This window comes from Rhinoderma darwinii, chromosome 1 (genome assembly GCF_050947455.1).
Source record: "Rhinoderma darwinii isolate aRhiDar2 chromosome 1, aRhiDar2.hap1, whole genome shotgun sequence".
NCBI lineage: Eukaryota > Metazoa > Chordata > Amphibia > Anura > Rhinodermatidae > Rhinoderma > Rhinoderma darwinii.
In genome coordinates, this window is record NC_134687.1 from 604156001 (window position 1) to 604173956 (window position 17956).

Here is a 17956-nt window from a genome sequence, read left to right on the forward strand (position 1 = left end):
AAAGAATGTACTGGATCTGTACACATGACTATTACATCATCAGCGAAAAGCGCTATTTTATGGGTAAATTTCGCTATCTGAATACCAGAGATAACGGGATTAGAGCACAGCATTCCCGCAAGGGGTTCAATGGAGAGGTTAAAGAAGATGGGGGAGAGAGGGAATCCCTGTCGTGTACCGTTAGTTAAGGTGAACTGACTCGAAAGTGCCCCATTCACATAAGTCATGGCTGCTGGATTAGAGTAGAGTGCTTCAATGGCTGAGTATATGGGTCCCTCAAATCCAAATTTAGAAAGCACCGAAAAGGTATAATCCCAATTAACTATCAAATGCCTTCTCGGCGTCAAGTGATAAAAAGAGAGATGGAAGATTAGATTTTTCCGCAATCTGTAGAAGAGAGAACAATCTCCTAGTATTGTCCGGAGCTTGTCTCCCTGCTGTAAAACTTGTCTGGTCTCGATGAACTAAAGAGGGCACGATCCCCAATAATCTATTAGCCAATATCTTAACCTCGCCATTGAGAAGGGAAATGGGGCGGTAACTAGAGGTAGAATCCAACTGTTTTCCTGGCTTAGGTATTGTCACTACTAAAGCTGTAAGCATCTCTTTAGGAAATTGTCCCGTGGACATCGCTAGATCGAATGTAGGCTGCAAATATTGTACTAAAATATCATGAAAGGTCTTATACTACTCATTTGTAAATCCATCGGGACCCGGGGATTAATGAAGTGGTAAAGCTCCGATAGTTTTACGAATCTCATCTGGAGTAATGGGCGCATTTAATAAGGTAAGTTGGTCTGCAGTCAATTTGGGCAAATGGACTTGATCTAAAAAGGAGTGGATATCGTTGTCGCTAGGTTGAGGAGTATTAGAATCTAGACGTAAATTATAGAGGTGTTCATAATCTCTGAATGCATTTGCAATATCTCTGGGAGCGGCTACAAACTTCTGTGTGAAAGGGTGTTGTACTGTTGCTATTCTAGATTTCTGTGTCATACGTTTAAGTCGTTTAGCTAAGAGGGCATTATTGAGGGTGAAGTACGGAGAGAGCGACTTACGAATTTCCTTAGACAAGTTAGAATGAGAAATTATATAAGAGTTAGCCCGCCAAACATAGAGACCCTAGGGTATTGTTCTCTAACAGACAATAGTATAGGGTCATGGTCCGACCAATGAATCATACCTATGTCTGCCGAGGATATCCTATCTATCAGATGTTGATCCACCCAAAACATATCTATTCGGGAATATGTTTTGTGTCTAGGAGAATAATGGGTATAATCCCTTTCCCCCACATGCAAAAGCCGCCAGATGTCATGAAGGTTTTCTTCCCATCTCAAGTTACCTACACTGGAACGTCTCTGGGGTGAGGTGGAAGAGGAAGAGTCAAGAGAAAAAAGTCACACACCGCATTGAAATCCCCACATACAATCAAAGAACCAGTTTTACAACTATTAACCTTCCTGAGAAGTTTCTTCAAAAAAGCTTGTTGCCTATGATTCGGGGCATATAGGTTAACAATTGTATATTCCAGATTATTGATGTTGCAACGAAACATAAAATATCTGCTATTAGTATCTATCACAGTTTGGTGAACAGTGAGCGCTAGATTAGTGTGAAATGCAACAAAATCTCTCTTTTTACTATTAAAGAGGCTCTGACACCAGATTATAAGTGCCGTATCTTCTACATAATGTGATCGGCGCTGTAATGTAGATGACAACAGTGGTTTTTATTTAGTAAAACTATCATTTTTGAGCAAGTTATGAGCAATTTTAGATTTATGCTAATTCGTTTCTTAACCCATTAGGGACCGCCAATACGCCTTTTCATGGCGTCCACTAATGGGCTTTATTCTGATGTGTATGGCTTTTCACGGCGCTGCATCAGGATAAACAGAGCAGGGAGCCGTTAAATCTCCCTGCTCTCAGCTACCTGAGGTAGCTGAGGGCATCACTGCTCGAATGGGTGTGATCGATATCAGTATCGATCTCACCCGTTTAACCCCTCAGATGCAGCGCTCAATAGCGAGCGTCGCATCTGAGTTATGGAGAGCGGGAGGGAGCTCCCTCTCTCTCTCTCCCACCGACACCCAGCGATAAGATCGCCGAGTGTCTGTGTCTCCGATGGCAGCCGGGGGCCTAATAAAGGCCCCCAGGTCTGCTTGTAGTGAATGCCTACTAGATCATGCCAGAGGCATGGCCTAGCAGATGCCTGTCCATTTTAAACGGACAGGCAGTAATACACTGCAATACAAAAGTATTGCAGTGTATTATAAAAGCGATCAGCGGATCGCATATTAAAGTCCCCTATTAAGACTAGTAAAACAGTACAAAAAAAGTTTAATAAAAAGTTAATTTAAAAAAAGTGACCCACTTTTTCCCCTTACAAAATGCTTTACTATTAAAAAAAACTAAATGTAAAAAAGTTACACATATTTGATATTGCTGCGTCCGTAACGATCCCAAGTATAAAGCTCTTACATCATTTAACCCGCACGGTGAACGCCGTTAAAAATAATATAAAAAACAATGGAAAAATTGCTGTTTTCTATGAATCCTGCCTTAAAAAAAATGTGATAAAAAGTGATCAGAAATTCACATCTACTCCAAAATGGTACCAATAAAAACTATAAGTCGTCCCGCAAGAAAAAAGCCCTCATACAACCGCATCGGCGGAACAATAAGAAAGTTATGGCTCTTCAAATATGGAGACACGAAAACAAATAATTTTGAAAAAAAAGGGTTTTTACTGCGTAAAAGTAGTAAAACATACAAAATCTATACATATTTGATAGTGTTGCAATCGTAACAACCCACTGAATAACGATATTGTATTATTTATACCACACGGTAAACGGCGTAGATTTAGGATGCAAAAAAAAGAGTGGCAAAATTTCAGTTTTTTCCCTGATTCTCCCCCCAAAAAAGTTAATGAATAAATTATACCCCAAAATGGTGCTATTAAAAAACACAACTTGTCCCGCAAAAAACAAGACCTTATACAGCTATGTTGACGCAAAAATAAAAAAGTTATAACTCTGTGAATGAGACGATGGAAAAACGTAAAAAATGGCTTGGTCATTAAGGTCTAAAATAGGCTGGTCATTAAGGGGTTAATAACCAACTGGGCGTGTTTTTACTTTTTACCAACTGGGCATTGTACAGAGGAGTGTATGACGCTGACCAATCAGTGACCAATCAGCATCATACACTTCTTAGGAGATAGGCCACTTCTAATCTGGTGACAGAGCCTCTTTAAAGGTGGAACGTATTACAGTAGGAAAGAGTTTGATTACAATTTGGAGGGTTTTTATCCGAAATGTGAGTCTCCTGTATACAGGCAATGTCGGACTTTTGTTGGGTAGCCTCCTTCCACAGGAGTGACCATTTAAAGGGGCCGTTCAAACCCCTAGTATTAAGGGACATAATCTTAAGAGCTTAGTACCATGCATTTTAAGGCGGATGAAGATAGTAGAAACGTCCTGGTAGGTGGAGCTAGAAAGAGGGAATACCATAACTGTTCCATATTACATATGAAAAACATCAATGTACATAGATAGACAAGTACACAATAAACAAAAAAAAAAGTTTGCTAAATCCTATCTGGACAACAGGCATTGTCAAACAAGAAACCAACAAACATCAGTTTAAGGCTGTAAGGTCACAAGAAATGTCCTCACGAACGTGGAGTGGTATCAAGAAGGACCACTAGTACGGGGCAAAAACGAAAGTAACGTAGAACTACAACCGGAACTCACTCAGAGAGGGTAACAGTAGCGGCTTAAAATGAGCTTTAGCCCGCCACAGTCCATTCTTCGTGTATACGACGTGGAGTGTTCCGCTTTGCTGGAAACGACGGGGAGGACCGCTCCACTGGAATGTTCCAACTTGCCAAGAGAGATTCCCTCTTCGGCTGAAGGAATGACAGATATGGCTCCGGCCCGATTGATCAGTAGCCCCATCGGTAGAGTATGGAACGTTTTCTCAGAGACTAAATGAGATCTGCAAAATTTCTTCTGGCTTGTAGCGTAGCCGCCGATAAATCAGTGAACAACTTCAATATGGTATATGGCGGTGGAAGTGGTTGTTGTTTCCTCGCCTTCTCCATCAAGCCCTCTTTGACATGGAAGAAAGTATATCGGACAAGAACATCAGAGTTTTTTGGTTTCGGGACCCTACGAGCACTATCGATGCAAAATTCGTACTCAGCGCTATTTGGTAGCATGCGTTTGGTGAATAGCTGTAAATAGCCTTTAAGTTCCACATTAGGAACAGATTCTGGGATCCCTCTAAATTTGATATTATTTCTGCGATTCCTTTCCTCACGGTCTGTCCGTTTTGCCTGCAGCAAGGAGATCTTCTCCTCCAGGGAGTTATGAGAGTCAACTCATCATTATGGGCCGATGCAAAGGACTCCATTTTGGCCTCCACGTGTGAAACCCTCTCTCCCAAACTGTGTAGGGAGGATTGAAGAGGTGCAATGATATTTGTGAAGTCCACATGTAGAGAGCCCCTGAGTGCCAGAAGCATAGCTTTAAGAATCGTTTCAGACACCATCTTATCTGAAGTCTGAAAAGCCATGAAGTTATCTTGGGAGTCAGACATAACCAGAGAAGTAGCAGTATGGCTATCTTCCACAAGTGCATCATTAAATCGTTGCCGTTGTTTGGCAGGGTTAACAGCCAAGGAAGAAAGTTGCTGAGGAGTCTCTAATGGAGATAGAGGAGTGCTCATAGGCATAGGGTGGAGTGATGAAGAGGTTCTCTCCTCCTGCACGGTAGGTGAGGAATCCCCCCTTGTATCTAGGAGCTGTGGCGAAGGGGAGTTCCAGTCCCCATTCAGGGAGAACTGGCTCCGTCTGTCTGCTGCTAAGGCTGGGATGCAAATGTACCTGCTGGAGAGGCGGCCCCTCCTGTGTCGGCCGGGAGCCAGCGCCATCTTTGTTCTCTCCGTTGGAGAAGAAAAAGTGCTTCAGCGGCTTGCTGGTCTTCGCTCTCCCAGGTTTTTTCCTGCACATAACATTCCCCTTGTTGGGGATAGCTTTCAAGTCGCTGGCAGGTGCGTTAGAGGTCTCGAGTGAGCTCTGGTGTGCAGGAGCACAAGTTTTAAGCGGCCATCAAGTATGCCGGCCAAGCCGGGTACCGTCGTTTTGATGGAATCAATACTGTAGTGACTACGCTATTCATTCTGTCAAAACGTCAGAACCCTTGCACAACGGAAACAAACGGAAACCACTGGCACTGGATATATCACCATTAAAATCAATGCTGATGCGCTATGGTTTCCGTTTGTGTCTTTCAGGGCTCCATTCCGACAGAAAGCTACCACAGAACGTCACCATAGCGCAGATGTGAAGGAAGCCTTAGCGAATGCAGAGTGCCGTTGCATTATTTTTTGCCTTTAGGAATAGACCCTGCTGTCTATGAACAACATTGACCCTAGATACCTGCTCAGGAGTAGGTTAGCAAGAGGCAAAATATTAACATATGACTGCAGGATCAGACTACATAGGGTTTGTTTGTAGTCTGTAACCCCGGAGACACATACGTCTGCATAGGTGCTGTATATACAAAGAAATAGATTTTAAAATCACGGCTTGTTGCAAAGTTGCTTCATTTTATTTCTTTTTTTTAGATGAATTGGAGAAAAGGAAAGGATTGCAAAAGTGTACACAACCTTTAACCTGCACTTTAACCGGCACAATGTGATACAAATACGATTTACAAATATAGCAGAGCTGAATTTGTCTTGGATTTGCTTTTTTTTGTGCATTGTGATAATTCTTTGAAGGTAGGCACTGTAGGTTCGCAAAATCACATATTACCATAAGATGTTAAATGATTTGTTCACAATGGCACATAAATCCTCCATGGCTAGCAGGTTTCAGGAGGCGGGATTTAAGATCTTATCGCGTTGGTATAGAGCGTATCTCCTCCAAATTCACGGATTTCCACCTTCCGCGTACACCGGCCTTCTTCCTGCTCCATCTGTGCGAGGCGCCATTATCTATGTACCGTCGCTCTGTGGTTCACCATCTGGTGAATGCAGCTAGAGCGTGTATCCCGGCGCTGTGGAGACAAACTAGCCCTCCGTCGATTGGTATGTGGTTCGGTAAGATCCAGGAGATTACGAGAATGGAGGATCTCACGGCATCGATGATAGGGACCCATGCTAAATGTCTCAAAACTTGGTATCACTGGGTCAGATTCCAATCTTCTGTCGAGGAATATTATGGCTTCATGATATAATCCTGAGGCATAGGGGGCATTGTGAGTTTTCTTCCCTCCTTTTCCTCTCTCCTCTGTTATGCCTATCCACCTTTGTGCATGGCTGCGGGTTCAGGGTGCATAAGGCGTCTGTTTCAAGTACTGTATCAGATGTACGCTATTGTTCTGTTTCCACTAAATGTGGGAATTATACTGGCCTGCGAGCAGATATTTGTGCTGTAGATGTTTGCATTACCGTGTTTTGTTTATTGGAAAACTGAAAATAAAAGAATTTATACGACAAGATGTTAAATGATAAGCTCAGCTCTGTGACGTTGACCCACTCAGCTCAACTACATCTGTATTGTGGTTTTCCATGAATTAACCTTATACAGTATTGACAATGAAATATTAATTCATTCAGAATAGAAATGCACTAGCGGTTCTCAGGAAACACCACCACACCATGTGAGAATTGATCCTTTTTATTAGTGTATTCACATACTCGGCAAATGCAACACGCACAAAGCTTACGTCAAGTTCACAAGTTCTACCAATACACCAATCTACTGGTAAAACTAGTTCACAAATGTTAAATGCTTTGCCAGTTACAGTTCAATGGTTTGGCTTTCTGTTTAACATCAGTGTGTTATTTTTTTTGGTTTTGGGACTGCAATAAATGCAGTACAGCAGTTCTCAGGTCCAGTTCTCAAAAACCCATAACAGGGCACCGTATCAGGAGTTCCTTAACTGGACGCAAGGCATTCTGGGTCGGCGTCCACTCTGTAGTTTGTAGACGGAACCCTGAAATGATGACCAGTTGAGAGCGGGACAGTGTAACGTCTACCATGATCCATCACTGCCCGAGAAACAGCCTAATGGTGCTGAAAACCTATGATTTCCACTAGAGGTACTTACAAAGTACACTAGTGTCACTGATACAGTCCAAGGTGATAGCGAGAGATAGAGAAGGCAAGTCTGACACTGTCACGTTTATAAAAAGGATGACAGACAGCTACAGAACAAGTACTGTATGTTACTAACATGTACACTTAATTCTGAGTACCCTTTACTACACAACCCGTCCCTAACATGGCATGTCCGTAACATAATTCTAAAAGTTTTTATAGGGTGCAAAATGTAGTGTCCAAGGGTTCAAAATAACATGCACGTAAAAATTTCATCTTCCTTTATTTTCACCGTCTGATCGGTCTACGCTGCGAAAATGGATTAAAAAGAAAAAAAAAAAAAAGGTGCAAACCTTTCAAAAGTAGTCGCTGATCGTTGTCCGAAGCTGCAGAACGCCAGCAATATGGTTCTAGGTTTATGTAGCTACAGCGAGAGGACGAAGTGAAGAAATCGAGCAAGCGGATGCGACATAAAAAGTTATAAAATAGGCACGAAAGAAAAAATGTACAGATAGGCTAAGGAGAAGATAATAATAATAATGGAAAAACTTAACCAATGTTTGGATTTTCGGAACAACTAAAATAAGAAAGCAGACAAAACCTATCTGGGATCTAAAAACGTATAACAGCAGAACAGATTAACTATACATGACAAATACGTAAGGGGGCTACACATGTTATCGTTAAACCGTTCGTTCCGCTATATGTCCAATAATACATTACATGTCCTTTTAAAATATAGCTTCCCGGTAAGGAGTGACTTTACACTGCACTTTCTTTCGTGGGATGATTGGAAAACAAGGTGCTTTCAAAGCTGATGGGACCTCAAGTGCTGCTTCTTGGTATTTTCTCTTTTTACGATTGTAAACAGTTCATGGGGACCATACACAAATACTATGACAGACGAGCTGTATTGTAAGTCTGTTTTCAGGACTTCAGGGTTAAAACCCATAGGTTGTATGGAAAAAAAAAAAAAAAAAGGAGGGGTCCCCATTAGGACATGCTGGAACAACGGACTGAAGGAGAACCCATCTGAGTCAACACTTTGTCCAACCATTGCAAAGGTCCATTCAGGTGAAGCTCAATCCAACAGGGAGTGCTTGTAACTGTCTGCCGCCTGCAAAAAACAAACAAAACAGGAGGATTGTAAGGACAAAGCACTGGAAAAATGCATTTATGTGTATGTAAAGTGCAGCATCTAAACAGTGGAAGAGGATAGCAGCACTAGAAGAGGATAGCAGCACTAGAAGAGGATAGCAGCACTAGAAGAGGATAGCAGCACTAGAAGAGGATAGCAGCACTAGAAGAGGTGGACAAATGACCGCACCTGCCCATGGACTCAGCTGCAATACCAACACAATCTATGAACTAGAGTAGGGCTGTGCAGCAAAAGTGGAGTGGTTCTAGAGTACCCATCACTTTACATGAACAGCCCACTAACTTCAATGACAACTGTAGGGCCGCTTCACATCAGCGTTCACTTGCTGTTCAGGGGTTCCGTCGGAGGTTTCCGTCGGATGAACCCCTCAACGGAAAGTCAAACGGAAACCTTAGCTTCCGTTTGAATCACTATTTATATCAATGGTGACGGAAACATTGCTAATGGTTTCCGTTTTTTCGACGGAATAGCGCAGTCTAGTGCGCTATTGATTCAGTCATAAAAACGGAAAGCTGCCGGAATGGTGACAAATGGAAACCATTAGCAATGTTTCCGTCACCATTGATATCAATGGTGATGCAAACGGAAGCTGTGGTTTCCGTTTGACTTTCCGTTAAGGGGCTCCTCGACGGAAACCTCTGACGGAACCCCTGAACGGAAAGCGAACGCTGATGTGAACCGGCCCTTATGCTTCATTTCTCCTGTGGTGGCGCTGCAGGTAAATAGAACACTTGCTGACAGGTTTCCCCAACAGATCACAGCTGATTGCTGGGGGTCCAAGCAGCAAGAAACCCTGTGATAAGATTACTGTTGCGAGACCATCTAAAAAAAATAAAAATAAAAGGATTTTCCAAAGCGGAGAACCACATTTTTAAATAATCATTTTAATGTATGAACTTCAATGTTCACTAATAACTACGTTAGAAATACTGTAACGTTCCCATAGGCTTCTATTGTGCAAACATGTCACAGAAGAGCATCTATTGACAAGGGTCAATCCTTTTTAGAAGGATTTTAGAACGTGTCAGTTACAGTGTACGTGTTTTTTTTATTCGTTTTATTTTTTATAATAAGAAGTATTCAGTCATTTAATGAACCTCAGGACTAAAGCCTCATTCACACGACCATAGCCGTGTGCACGGCCCTTGATTGCGGCATGGATGGCCCAGAGTGTCATCCGCGGGCCGCCCGCAAATCACAGACTGTGCACACATTGGTCATGTACATGAGCCCACAGAAATGAATTGGTCCGCAATTCACCCGCAAAAACACGGTCGTGTGCATGAGGCCTAAGACAGACAAATCTAAAACAATGGAGCAATTCTGCGCAAGTAACAGTGGCTTGTACAAGCCCTCATGTCTGATTGCCTACCTGTATTCGGCACCCCAGCCTTTTACAAAGCTCATTCTGATGGTGCACATTCTGGTTAACTGGTAAACTGCTTCGAAGCCCTGGTTCACAGACTGAGCGAGGAGAGCAGCAAATTCTTGGTTATTGAAAATCTTCAGGTTGCAGCCTATGAGAAGAGATAAAGACGAGAAACAAACAGAGGAAGGTGAAGAAAAGAAACAAAAAGACAAAAACACATATCACAAAGCTGCAGGTCCATGTTCAAACTGGGTTTTGCCATCATTTTGTGAAATGGTGCCAGAACGTACATGTGAACACAGCCAAAGTAACAGAATGAGGAAAAAAGTGATAGCATGACTCGAGAGCAAATCATACCAACAGATTGACCTCTCCTTGGTAAACGGCAAGGAGAAAACAATGATTCCAATGCAGATTGCGCGGCTAAATCCGTGTGAAAATCTTGGCGTGTGCATGTATCCTTAGCGTTTAAGTTATTTATTTCATTTAGGGTATGTGCACACGGCGCTTTTTGGCAAGCAGAAAAAAAATCTGTCTCCAAATACCTTACGAATATGTGAAACAGTTTTTGAAATGCAAGCGGTTTTTTTACGCTTTTCTTGACATCGTTTTTAGGCAGTATTTTATAAATCAAGCAAATGCAAAAAACAATGTATTAAAATTTTTTTTTAAAAAATCCACGCTCCAAGTTAGGGCACGATGCTCTTAATTCCACAAGCAGACAAAAACCACCCAGGAAAACAAAAAAAAAAACACCTCTACCTCACGGATGCCAAAGCAGCTTACAAATCAAAATCAGCACCCAAAAACACAGTGTGAACTGGGCCTCTAGAGTTGGAGCTGTACTTACCTGGGGGGATCTTACATACTGTTGCTGGATGCCAACCATACCGCTGGTTACAATTAGGACTCTGGACAAAAATAGCACTATCACTTAGGCACTCTGCAAATACTTCTCCCCCAATGTAATACAACCGCACTCCTCTTCCTAGGAGACCAGAGAACAGGGTGTTTAAAGGGGAAATCCAAAAGAAAAATTAAATAAACCATTTTTTCAGCTGTTATTGATCAAAATACCTATATGGCGCCGAGTCATTTCCACTGTGGCGTTCCGGTTCACATTTGACAGTAAACCTAAACAGAATCGCTCAGAATTTGATGGATCTGTGAAGCCGTCAACTGTGAGTGAAGGTTGTGAAGCATGAAAAGTTTCCCCAACTCGCTGGTTTAGCTCATAATAAGCTATGGAGCACCAGAAAGCTGGCTCAGAGTAAGTGACTGGTTGCAAATCTGTAGGATGAAAAAAATAAAATAAACTGAGGCATCAAGTCAGAGAGCAAAACCGAGAACATCTTACACGTAAAAGTAAAATCGAAGTGACTTCACCATGAGAAGGTACAACTTCTGAAGGAGAGCAATAAACAAACTACACACATCTGAAAGGAAACAGTCAGCAGGAGAATGGTGTGTTTCATTATTATGGTGTTTGCTGTTCTATTAATCTGCAGTTCCGAACTGTACTGGGATGGTGGCAGGGGTCCGATGTATTGATGAGATGCATCAGTCACTGCTCATCTCATGAACACATCGGTCTACTGCGCCCTGAGATAGGACACCATGCATGTGCCGACAGGTCCCATTTAACTTGGTTTTCATGCATAGTGCTCACGCGTTCCGATACACAGTAAAACTTCGGCTACCAGCAGCTACAGAGAGAGGTAGAAGATGCTTGTAAGGATTAGGATACATACATAGCGTCTCCGCTCTGACCTCCTGCAGCAAGGAGGCAGCTGTCAGTATGTTCTACATCCCCTGCCAGCCACAAGAGGTCATGGTAGTGGCAAGAGACTAAGGCATCGTGCACACGACCGCTTCTATTTAGCGCACCGCAAAACACGGATCCAAGTGGCTTCCGTGTCCAGTTTTTTCTTGCAGACCCATTATTCTAGAATGGATGCTACAGGCCGCAAACGTGGACAAGAATAGTACATATTCTATAATTTCACGGAACGAACACACGGATCTGCTGAAAAAATTGGAAGTGCGCATGGCCCTTTAGAACTGAATGGTTCAGTATGCTACCCGCAAAAAATAAAGCATATAGGACACTGAAGAAAACAACGGTCGTGTGCATGAGCCCTAACAGCGTGAATATCAGAAGTGTAAGCACTGCAGGGTTACATTAGGACCCTTTTAATACATCTTTTATGGAAACTTTCCATTTGCAGAGACGCAGTCAGAATCTCCTTGACAACAAGCCGCCACTTCTAGTTTTAGTAACATGCTGACAGATTTGCAGTTTTCTGTCTGCTGAAGCGTTTGTGACCGGATCGGTACTGCTCCGGTAACATCTCAGCGAAATCCAAGATGCTAGAAGAGCTGAACATTGGTTGGGCTCCCTTCAGAGTTTAGACATCTCCACAGTTTACATTTCCCTGTAATGGGCTATTTTACATTTTCCAAAAACGTAAATTTTTGCACAGTAATCTCATCTAAAAAAAAACACAGATAAAGGCCCCATCCACACAAACGTAAAAACGCCCGTAATCACGGGCCCACAGACTTCTATTGGCCACGGGTACCTCCCCGTATGCTTACGGGAAGGTGCCCGGGCCGTTGAAAAATAAAGAACATGTCGTATTTCAGGCCGTTATTACGGCACGGGCAGCCCATAGAAGTCTATGGGGCTCCCGTAATTACGGGTGACTACGTGTGCGCACCCGTAATTACGGAAGCGTTGCTAGGCGACGTCAGTAAATAGTCACTGTCCAGGGTGCTGAAAGAGTTAAACGATCGGCAGTAACTGTTTCCGCACCCTGTACAGTGACTACCGAACACAACATAGATCAACGTCTAAAAAAAATAGAAGTTCATACTTACCCAGAACTCCCTGCTTCTTCCTCCAGTCCGGCCTCCTGGGATGACGTTATAGCCCATGTGACCGCTGCAGCCAATCACAGGCTGCAGCGGTCACATGGACTGCCGCGTCATCCAGGGAGGTCGGACTGGATGTCAAGAGAGGGACGCGTCACCAAGACAACGGCCGGTAAGTATGAATTTCTTTTTACTTTTACTATGGAAAGGGCTGCCCCTTCTCTCCATCCTGCACTGATAGAGAGAAGGGGCTGCCGATTACTGCAGTGTAATTTTGCAGCGAAAACGTGCCCGTAAATACGGGTGGAATACGGGTGACACCGGACCCATATTTACGGGCACGGGTCCGTAAATACTGGTGCAATACGGGTTAAAAACGTGTGACCAAGGACCCGTATTTACGCCAGTATTTACGGGTGGACAAAAATACGGTCGTGTGCATGAGGCCTAAAACAGTAATTTAATCTGCCTGTATAATCTCTCCAGCAATGTTTTATGTGTAATTAAATTGACTTCAGATATTCTGACCACATACAAAAAGCAAAAACCCCCCATTTCTACAGATGCAGATGTTACTGTTCCCAAAGATTTAAAAAAGGGGCAGCTTATACCAAAAGTGGGTCCTTTTGGCAAACATTTGACAGCTTTACATTTGGATACTTTTTTTTACATCAGGGTGTAAAGAACGAAAAGGTTTGTTTAACTGATGTAAACGCGTACCGAGACCACACAAAACGTGCCCTTATTTTTGACTGATCCATTTAATCAGTAAAATGCAGTATGCGGAAGGTTTGCTTTTGTTTATCCTGTACACGTTATTGTTATTTGGTAAAATACTCCACTTCAACAACAATCCACGTGTAAAAGGCGTATAGCTAGCATGGTACCACATATCAAACTCACCTAGGTTATGATTGACTGGAGAAAGTGTACTAGGAGAAAGTTCGGCTGGAGAGCCTGTAAATTAAAAAAACATAACAAGGCTTAACGACTTCCAGTCACAGATAATCCAGGTCACATACATTGGTCATATTTGAGGCGATCCATTACATGTTCTTTGCACATGATTATACAGAAACGACAGGAATTCAGTTCCCCGTTGCAATTCTTCATCATAACATTACTTGGCGGGCAGGGGCTGCACAACCACCAATGACATTCATCCCATCGTGATCGTAGCCATCACATCACAGCGGTCTGCGCATAGTAGCAACGAAATACCGCCGGGACGCTAGGGTTAGTCCAGCTGCGGCGATCTCACACATGGGGTCATCTGTCCGGCCGCTGTAACTCTTACTAAGATAACTGGATTTTAGATTTAGAAAATGGAACATTCGCCACGTGTTCCTCCAGAACTATAAATCCTTCCTTACAAATCACACGGAAGATTTGGGTACCTGTGTCCATGCTTTGGTTAAGTTGCTGATCGCTAGTCTCGCCATCTTCACTAATATATCCCGGAGGTGGAGTTTCTGCAGAAACAGAATTCATTAGCAACATAGGTTAGAAATGTCTTAGATATGATAGTTCTGGTGTTTTATACCATCTCGACAGTAGTTTATAGTTGAGTTCTTGTATTCTAGTGTTGACAGATGTATAGAGAACTTTATTGAGAATCTTAGTAACTTGGTCATCACTAAAGGAGGTGTTTAGTTCTATTTCCCATTTGTTTATATAGGACGGACGAAGAGCACCATTCGTGAGAAGCTTATCATAAAGTGAAATGGAGTTTGGAGGGGGGATTTGTTAATAAATGCTTTCCGTAGTCTTCCAAAGTATTTATTTCTATACTATGAATTGTGTTTGTGATGATTTCAAACGCCTTCTCTAATAGGGTAAAGTTTGGATGGTTTATTTTATGTTCATACAATGGGGTTTTCATCATTTTAATGGTAAGTGTGGTACAGAAATAGGGAACATGTCTCACATATGGGTACACTGCCTCTTTAAGCCATTCTGGAATACTATAGAGAAAATGTGAAAAACTATTTACTAAATCAACATCTATAAAATTGACACCTAATCTTATTCTCATGAAACTTTGACACTCAAAATTGTGACATCAACACTGAACTTACATTAAATTTATTAAAGAGGCTCTGTCACCAAATTCTAAGTGATTAAATGAATGGAGAGAAGTGTGTGACGCTGATTGGTCACCGATTGGTCAGCGTCATACACTCCTCTGTACAACGCCCACTTGGTCTAAAAGTAAAACACGCCCAGATGGGCATTAACAAACTCATTAGCATAAATCTAAAATCGCTCATAACGTGGTAAAAAAATAAAAACCACTGCTGTCACCTACATTATAGCGCTGATCTTCTTATGTAGGAGACAGGGCACTTATAATGTGGTGACGGAGCCTCTTTAAATACTGCAAAACTGCTTATTCCTTGCCAATGGATGGAAAAAGGACTCCCTCAATAACAGGTTGGTACATGGAAACTTGTATCATTTAAAAGATGTTGGTTTAGATGTAGAAACTATGATCATTTTCTCAAGATATGGCAAAAATGGCTGACTTTCCAAGAATCAGAGCTAGTCGACTCGTTTTTGTCTACGGATCTCATCTTTGTCTAGAAAACGTTGCTTGAGATAGAAACACGGAAAGATATTCTCTGTATTTTTCGGATGATGTTTCTAGATCATCATTAAGCGGAATCCCCTACCCTTTCCTTTTTCTCCCCCTATTCTGTTTTATCTTGTTTGATGCTTTACTGCTCTGTAATGTTAGTGATTCTGTATTCATCCTTTTGTTACTTTCTGAAAGAAAATTCACCAAAAAGAAATGTCTTCGCTATAAAGTCACCATTTAGAATGAGCTGATAGAAAGACGAGGGATGCAACAAACAAAACGTGAAAAGTAGTAAAGCAGATGAATCAGAGAGGAAGATTAGAAATGAAATACGGAGTCTGCGTAGCCTCTGTTTTACATTGAAATCCCATTATTGATACAGCTGATAAACACCAACAAGCTCTGTACACAAAACAAACTGCAGCTGCATCTCCCTCCTCCCTTTCTTTAGTTAATGCTTTGCTGTAAACAGATATTTTTGGGGAACTGAGGAGATGTGTGAACTTACAGGCAGGGAAAGGGGAAACTATAGGCTGCTGGAAGGCGAGGAAGATGCCACTTTTTCCCCTGACTGCAAAGTTTCATAGATTTACATGTAATGTATAATGAAGTACATTAAATTCTAATGATAGGTAGATTTAAAGAACGAATTAAGGAACTGCATAAATAGCAATGACCTTATATCATTTTTTTAATCAAACACCGATAGCACAATGCCCTGCAGGAACGGAGTGACTATAGGCAATTGCAGGCACTGGCTGCCATCACATTTTAAATTAACTAGTGGCTGTGCGACAAGTATATTGGAAAGCATGAGCAGAAACCCTGCAAAGTATTGTGATAATATTATAGTACTGCGTCTTAGTAGCGAGCCTGTTGTCTGGCAGCAACACTGGTTCAGATCTGGCCAGAGGTTTCATCTACATTGATTTTGTATATTCTCCTTTGGCTTCTCTAGCAGACCAAAAACATACCAATAGTATAATTGGCTTACTATGAGGTTGGCCCTATTGTGGGGTGTTTGAGCCAGGCAGATTAGATTGTGAACTTCACTAGGGAACCTTTTTTCGGTGCTCAACATGGGCCATGAAAACAAGCGCCGCTCAATGATCGGCGCTTATTTGCTCCTTTCACAAGGAGCAGCGATGGTGATGTTTGGGGACGAGCGGTCGTTACAACGATTGTTTTTCCTTATACATTTCCAATATGTCAGCATCACAACTCTGTTTACACAGCGAGATTTGCTGCCGACTAGCGACCATTTTGCTGGCCACGTAAACAAGCAGATCAGCTGATGAACTAATGTTTACCCATTCATCGGCTGATCACAGGCCAATGATTGTGAATGAGCGTTCATATGAAATCTTGTTTGCCTGATCATTGGCCTGTGTAAAAGGGCCCTGGTGGAGAGGGACTGATGGGATCGATTACACAGACTGCGGAATAGAATGGCAGTATGCAACAAAAAAAAAAAAGAAAAAAAGGGGACCTCTATAACTCCCCCTATTATGAGTCCCACAACTTTCAGGAAGAAGTGTCAATTGATCTTTAACTTCCAATTAGCAAAGCCAGTACATTTTTCCCAAGAGACTCTGGTCTGTAGATTACCAACAAGCGTCATGACCTCACCAGGTATATAGTTGCTCTGGGGCTCGATTCCTGCTGGAAAGTTAGTGTTCTCCGGAATGGAATGCGTGTAGTCATCAAGCGGAGGAAGTTCTGTTAGTATCTCCGTGTGCCGCGGCACCAGAACAGGCGGTAAGACTACAGGAGAGAGAGAATATCACATCACAGCATGACAGAGACAGATGAACCTTCTGTACGCAGAAATAAATCGAGCGCCAAGAATATATTCACACACGGCAGATTTGTTGCAGAACTTTATGCGACTGAAAATCTGTTCCAACTGAATGGGGTGGTTTCCGCAGCAGTTTCGTGGATTTCTGCAAACCCCATTCAGATGAATGGGACAATTGCAGACATTTCTGCAACAAATCTGCTGGGTGTGAATATACCCTCATCCCTTCTAAGATCCCACAGACTCATAAAATCCACAAATCCCTCTAACTCCCACCCCACAAATACTGTCATTTCTTAAAGAGGCTCTGTCACCAGATTATAAAATCCCTATCTCCTATTGAATGTGATCGGCGCTGCAATGTAGATAACAGTAAAGTTTTTTTTTTTTAAAACCATCATTTTTGCCCAAGTTATGAGCAATTTTAGGTTTATGCAAATGAGCTTTTCAATGGACAACTGGGCGTGTTTTCTCGTTTTACCAACTGGGCGTTGTGAATAGAAGTGTTTGACGCTGACAAATCAGCGTCATCCACTTCTCATCGTTCCCACTCAGCTTGTTTTTTAAACATCCTTTTATTTTTCTATGACATCACAAGGCTTTGAACTTTAGCAGCAATTTCTCACATTATCAAAATTTCAAAAGGCTATTTTGACAGGGGGCAGGTCAGTTGTGAAGTGTCTTTGAGGGTCTTATATTTTAGAAACCCCCAATAAGTCACCCTATTTTAAAAACTTCACCCCTCAAAGTATTCAAAACAGCATTTAGAAAGTTTCTTAACCCTTTAGATGTCTCACAGGAATTAAAGCAAAGTAGAGGTGAAATTTACAAAGTTTATTTATTTATTTTTTGCAGAGATTCATTTTTAATCAATTTTTTTTCTGTAACACAGAAGGTTTTACCCGAGAAACGCAACTCAATATTTATTGCCCAGATTCTGCAGTTTTTAGAAATACCCCACATGTGGCCCTAGTGCACTAAATGGACTGAAGCACCGGCTTCAGAAGCAAAGGAGCACCTAGAGGATTTTGGGGCCTCCTTTTTATTAGAATAGGTTTTAGG

At 42.1% G+C, this 17956-nt stretch overlaps 1 protein-coding gene across 2 annotated transcripts in view; it reads right to left on the minus strand.

Moving 5' to 3' along the window:
* Positions 1–6677: 6677 nt before the first annotated feature.
* Positions 6678–17956, minus strand: part of SMAD2 (SMAD family member 2) — a 68252-nt gene continuing 56973 nt past the window's right edge. For both annotated transcript variants that reach the window (XM_075840862.1, XM_075840855.1), the window contains 7 exons: positions 16726–16860; positions 13916–13990; positions 13422–13475; positions 10722–10934; positions 10495–10632; positions 9648–9792; positions 6678–8233 (listed from right to left, as the gene is read on the minus strand). In XM_075840862.1, the coding sequence (XP_075696977.1) occupies positions 8110–8233; positions 9648–9792; positions 10495–10632; positions 10722–10934; positions 13422–13475; positions 13916–13990; positions 16726–16860 (884 nt within the window). In that variant the 3' untranslated portion in view covers positions 6678–8109. The remainder of the gene's footprint in view (positions 8234–9647; positions 9793–10494; positions 10633–10721; positions 10935–13421; positions 13476–13915; positions 13991–16725; positions 16861–17956) is intronic.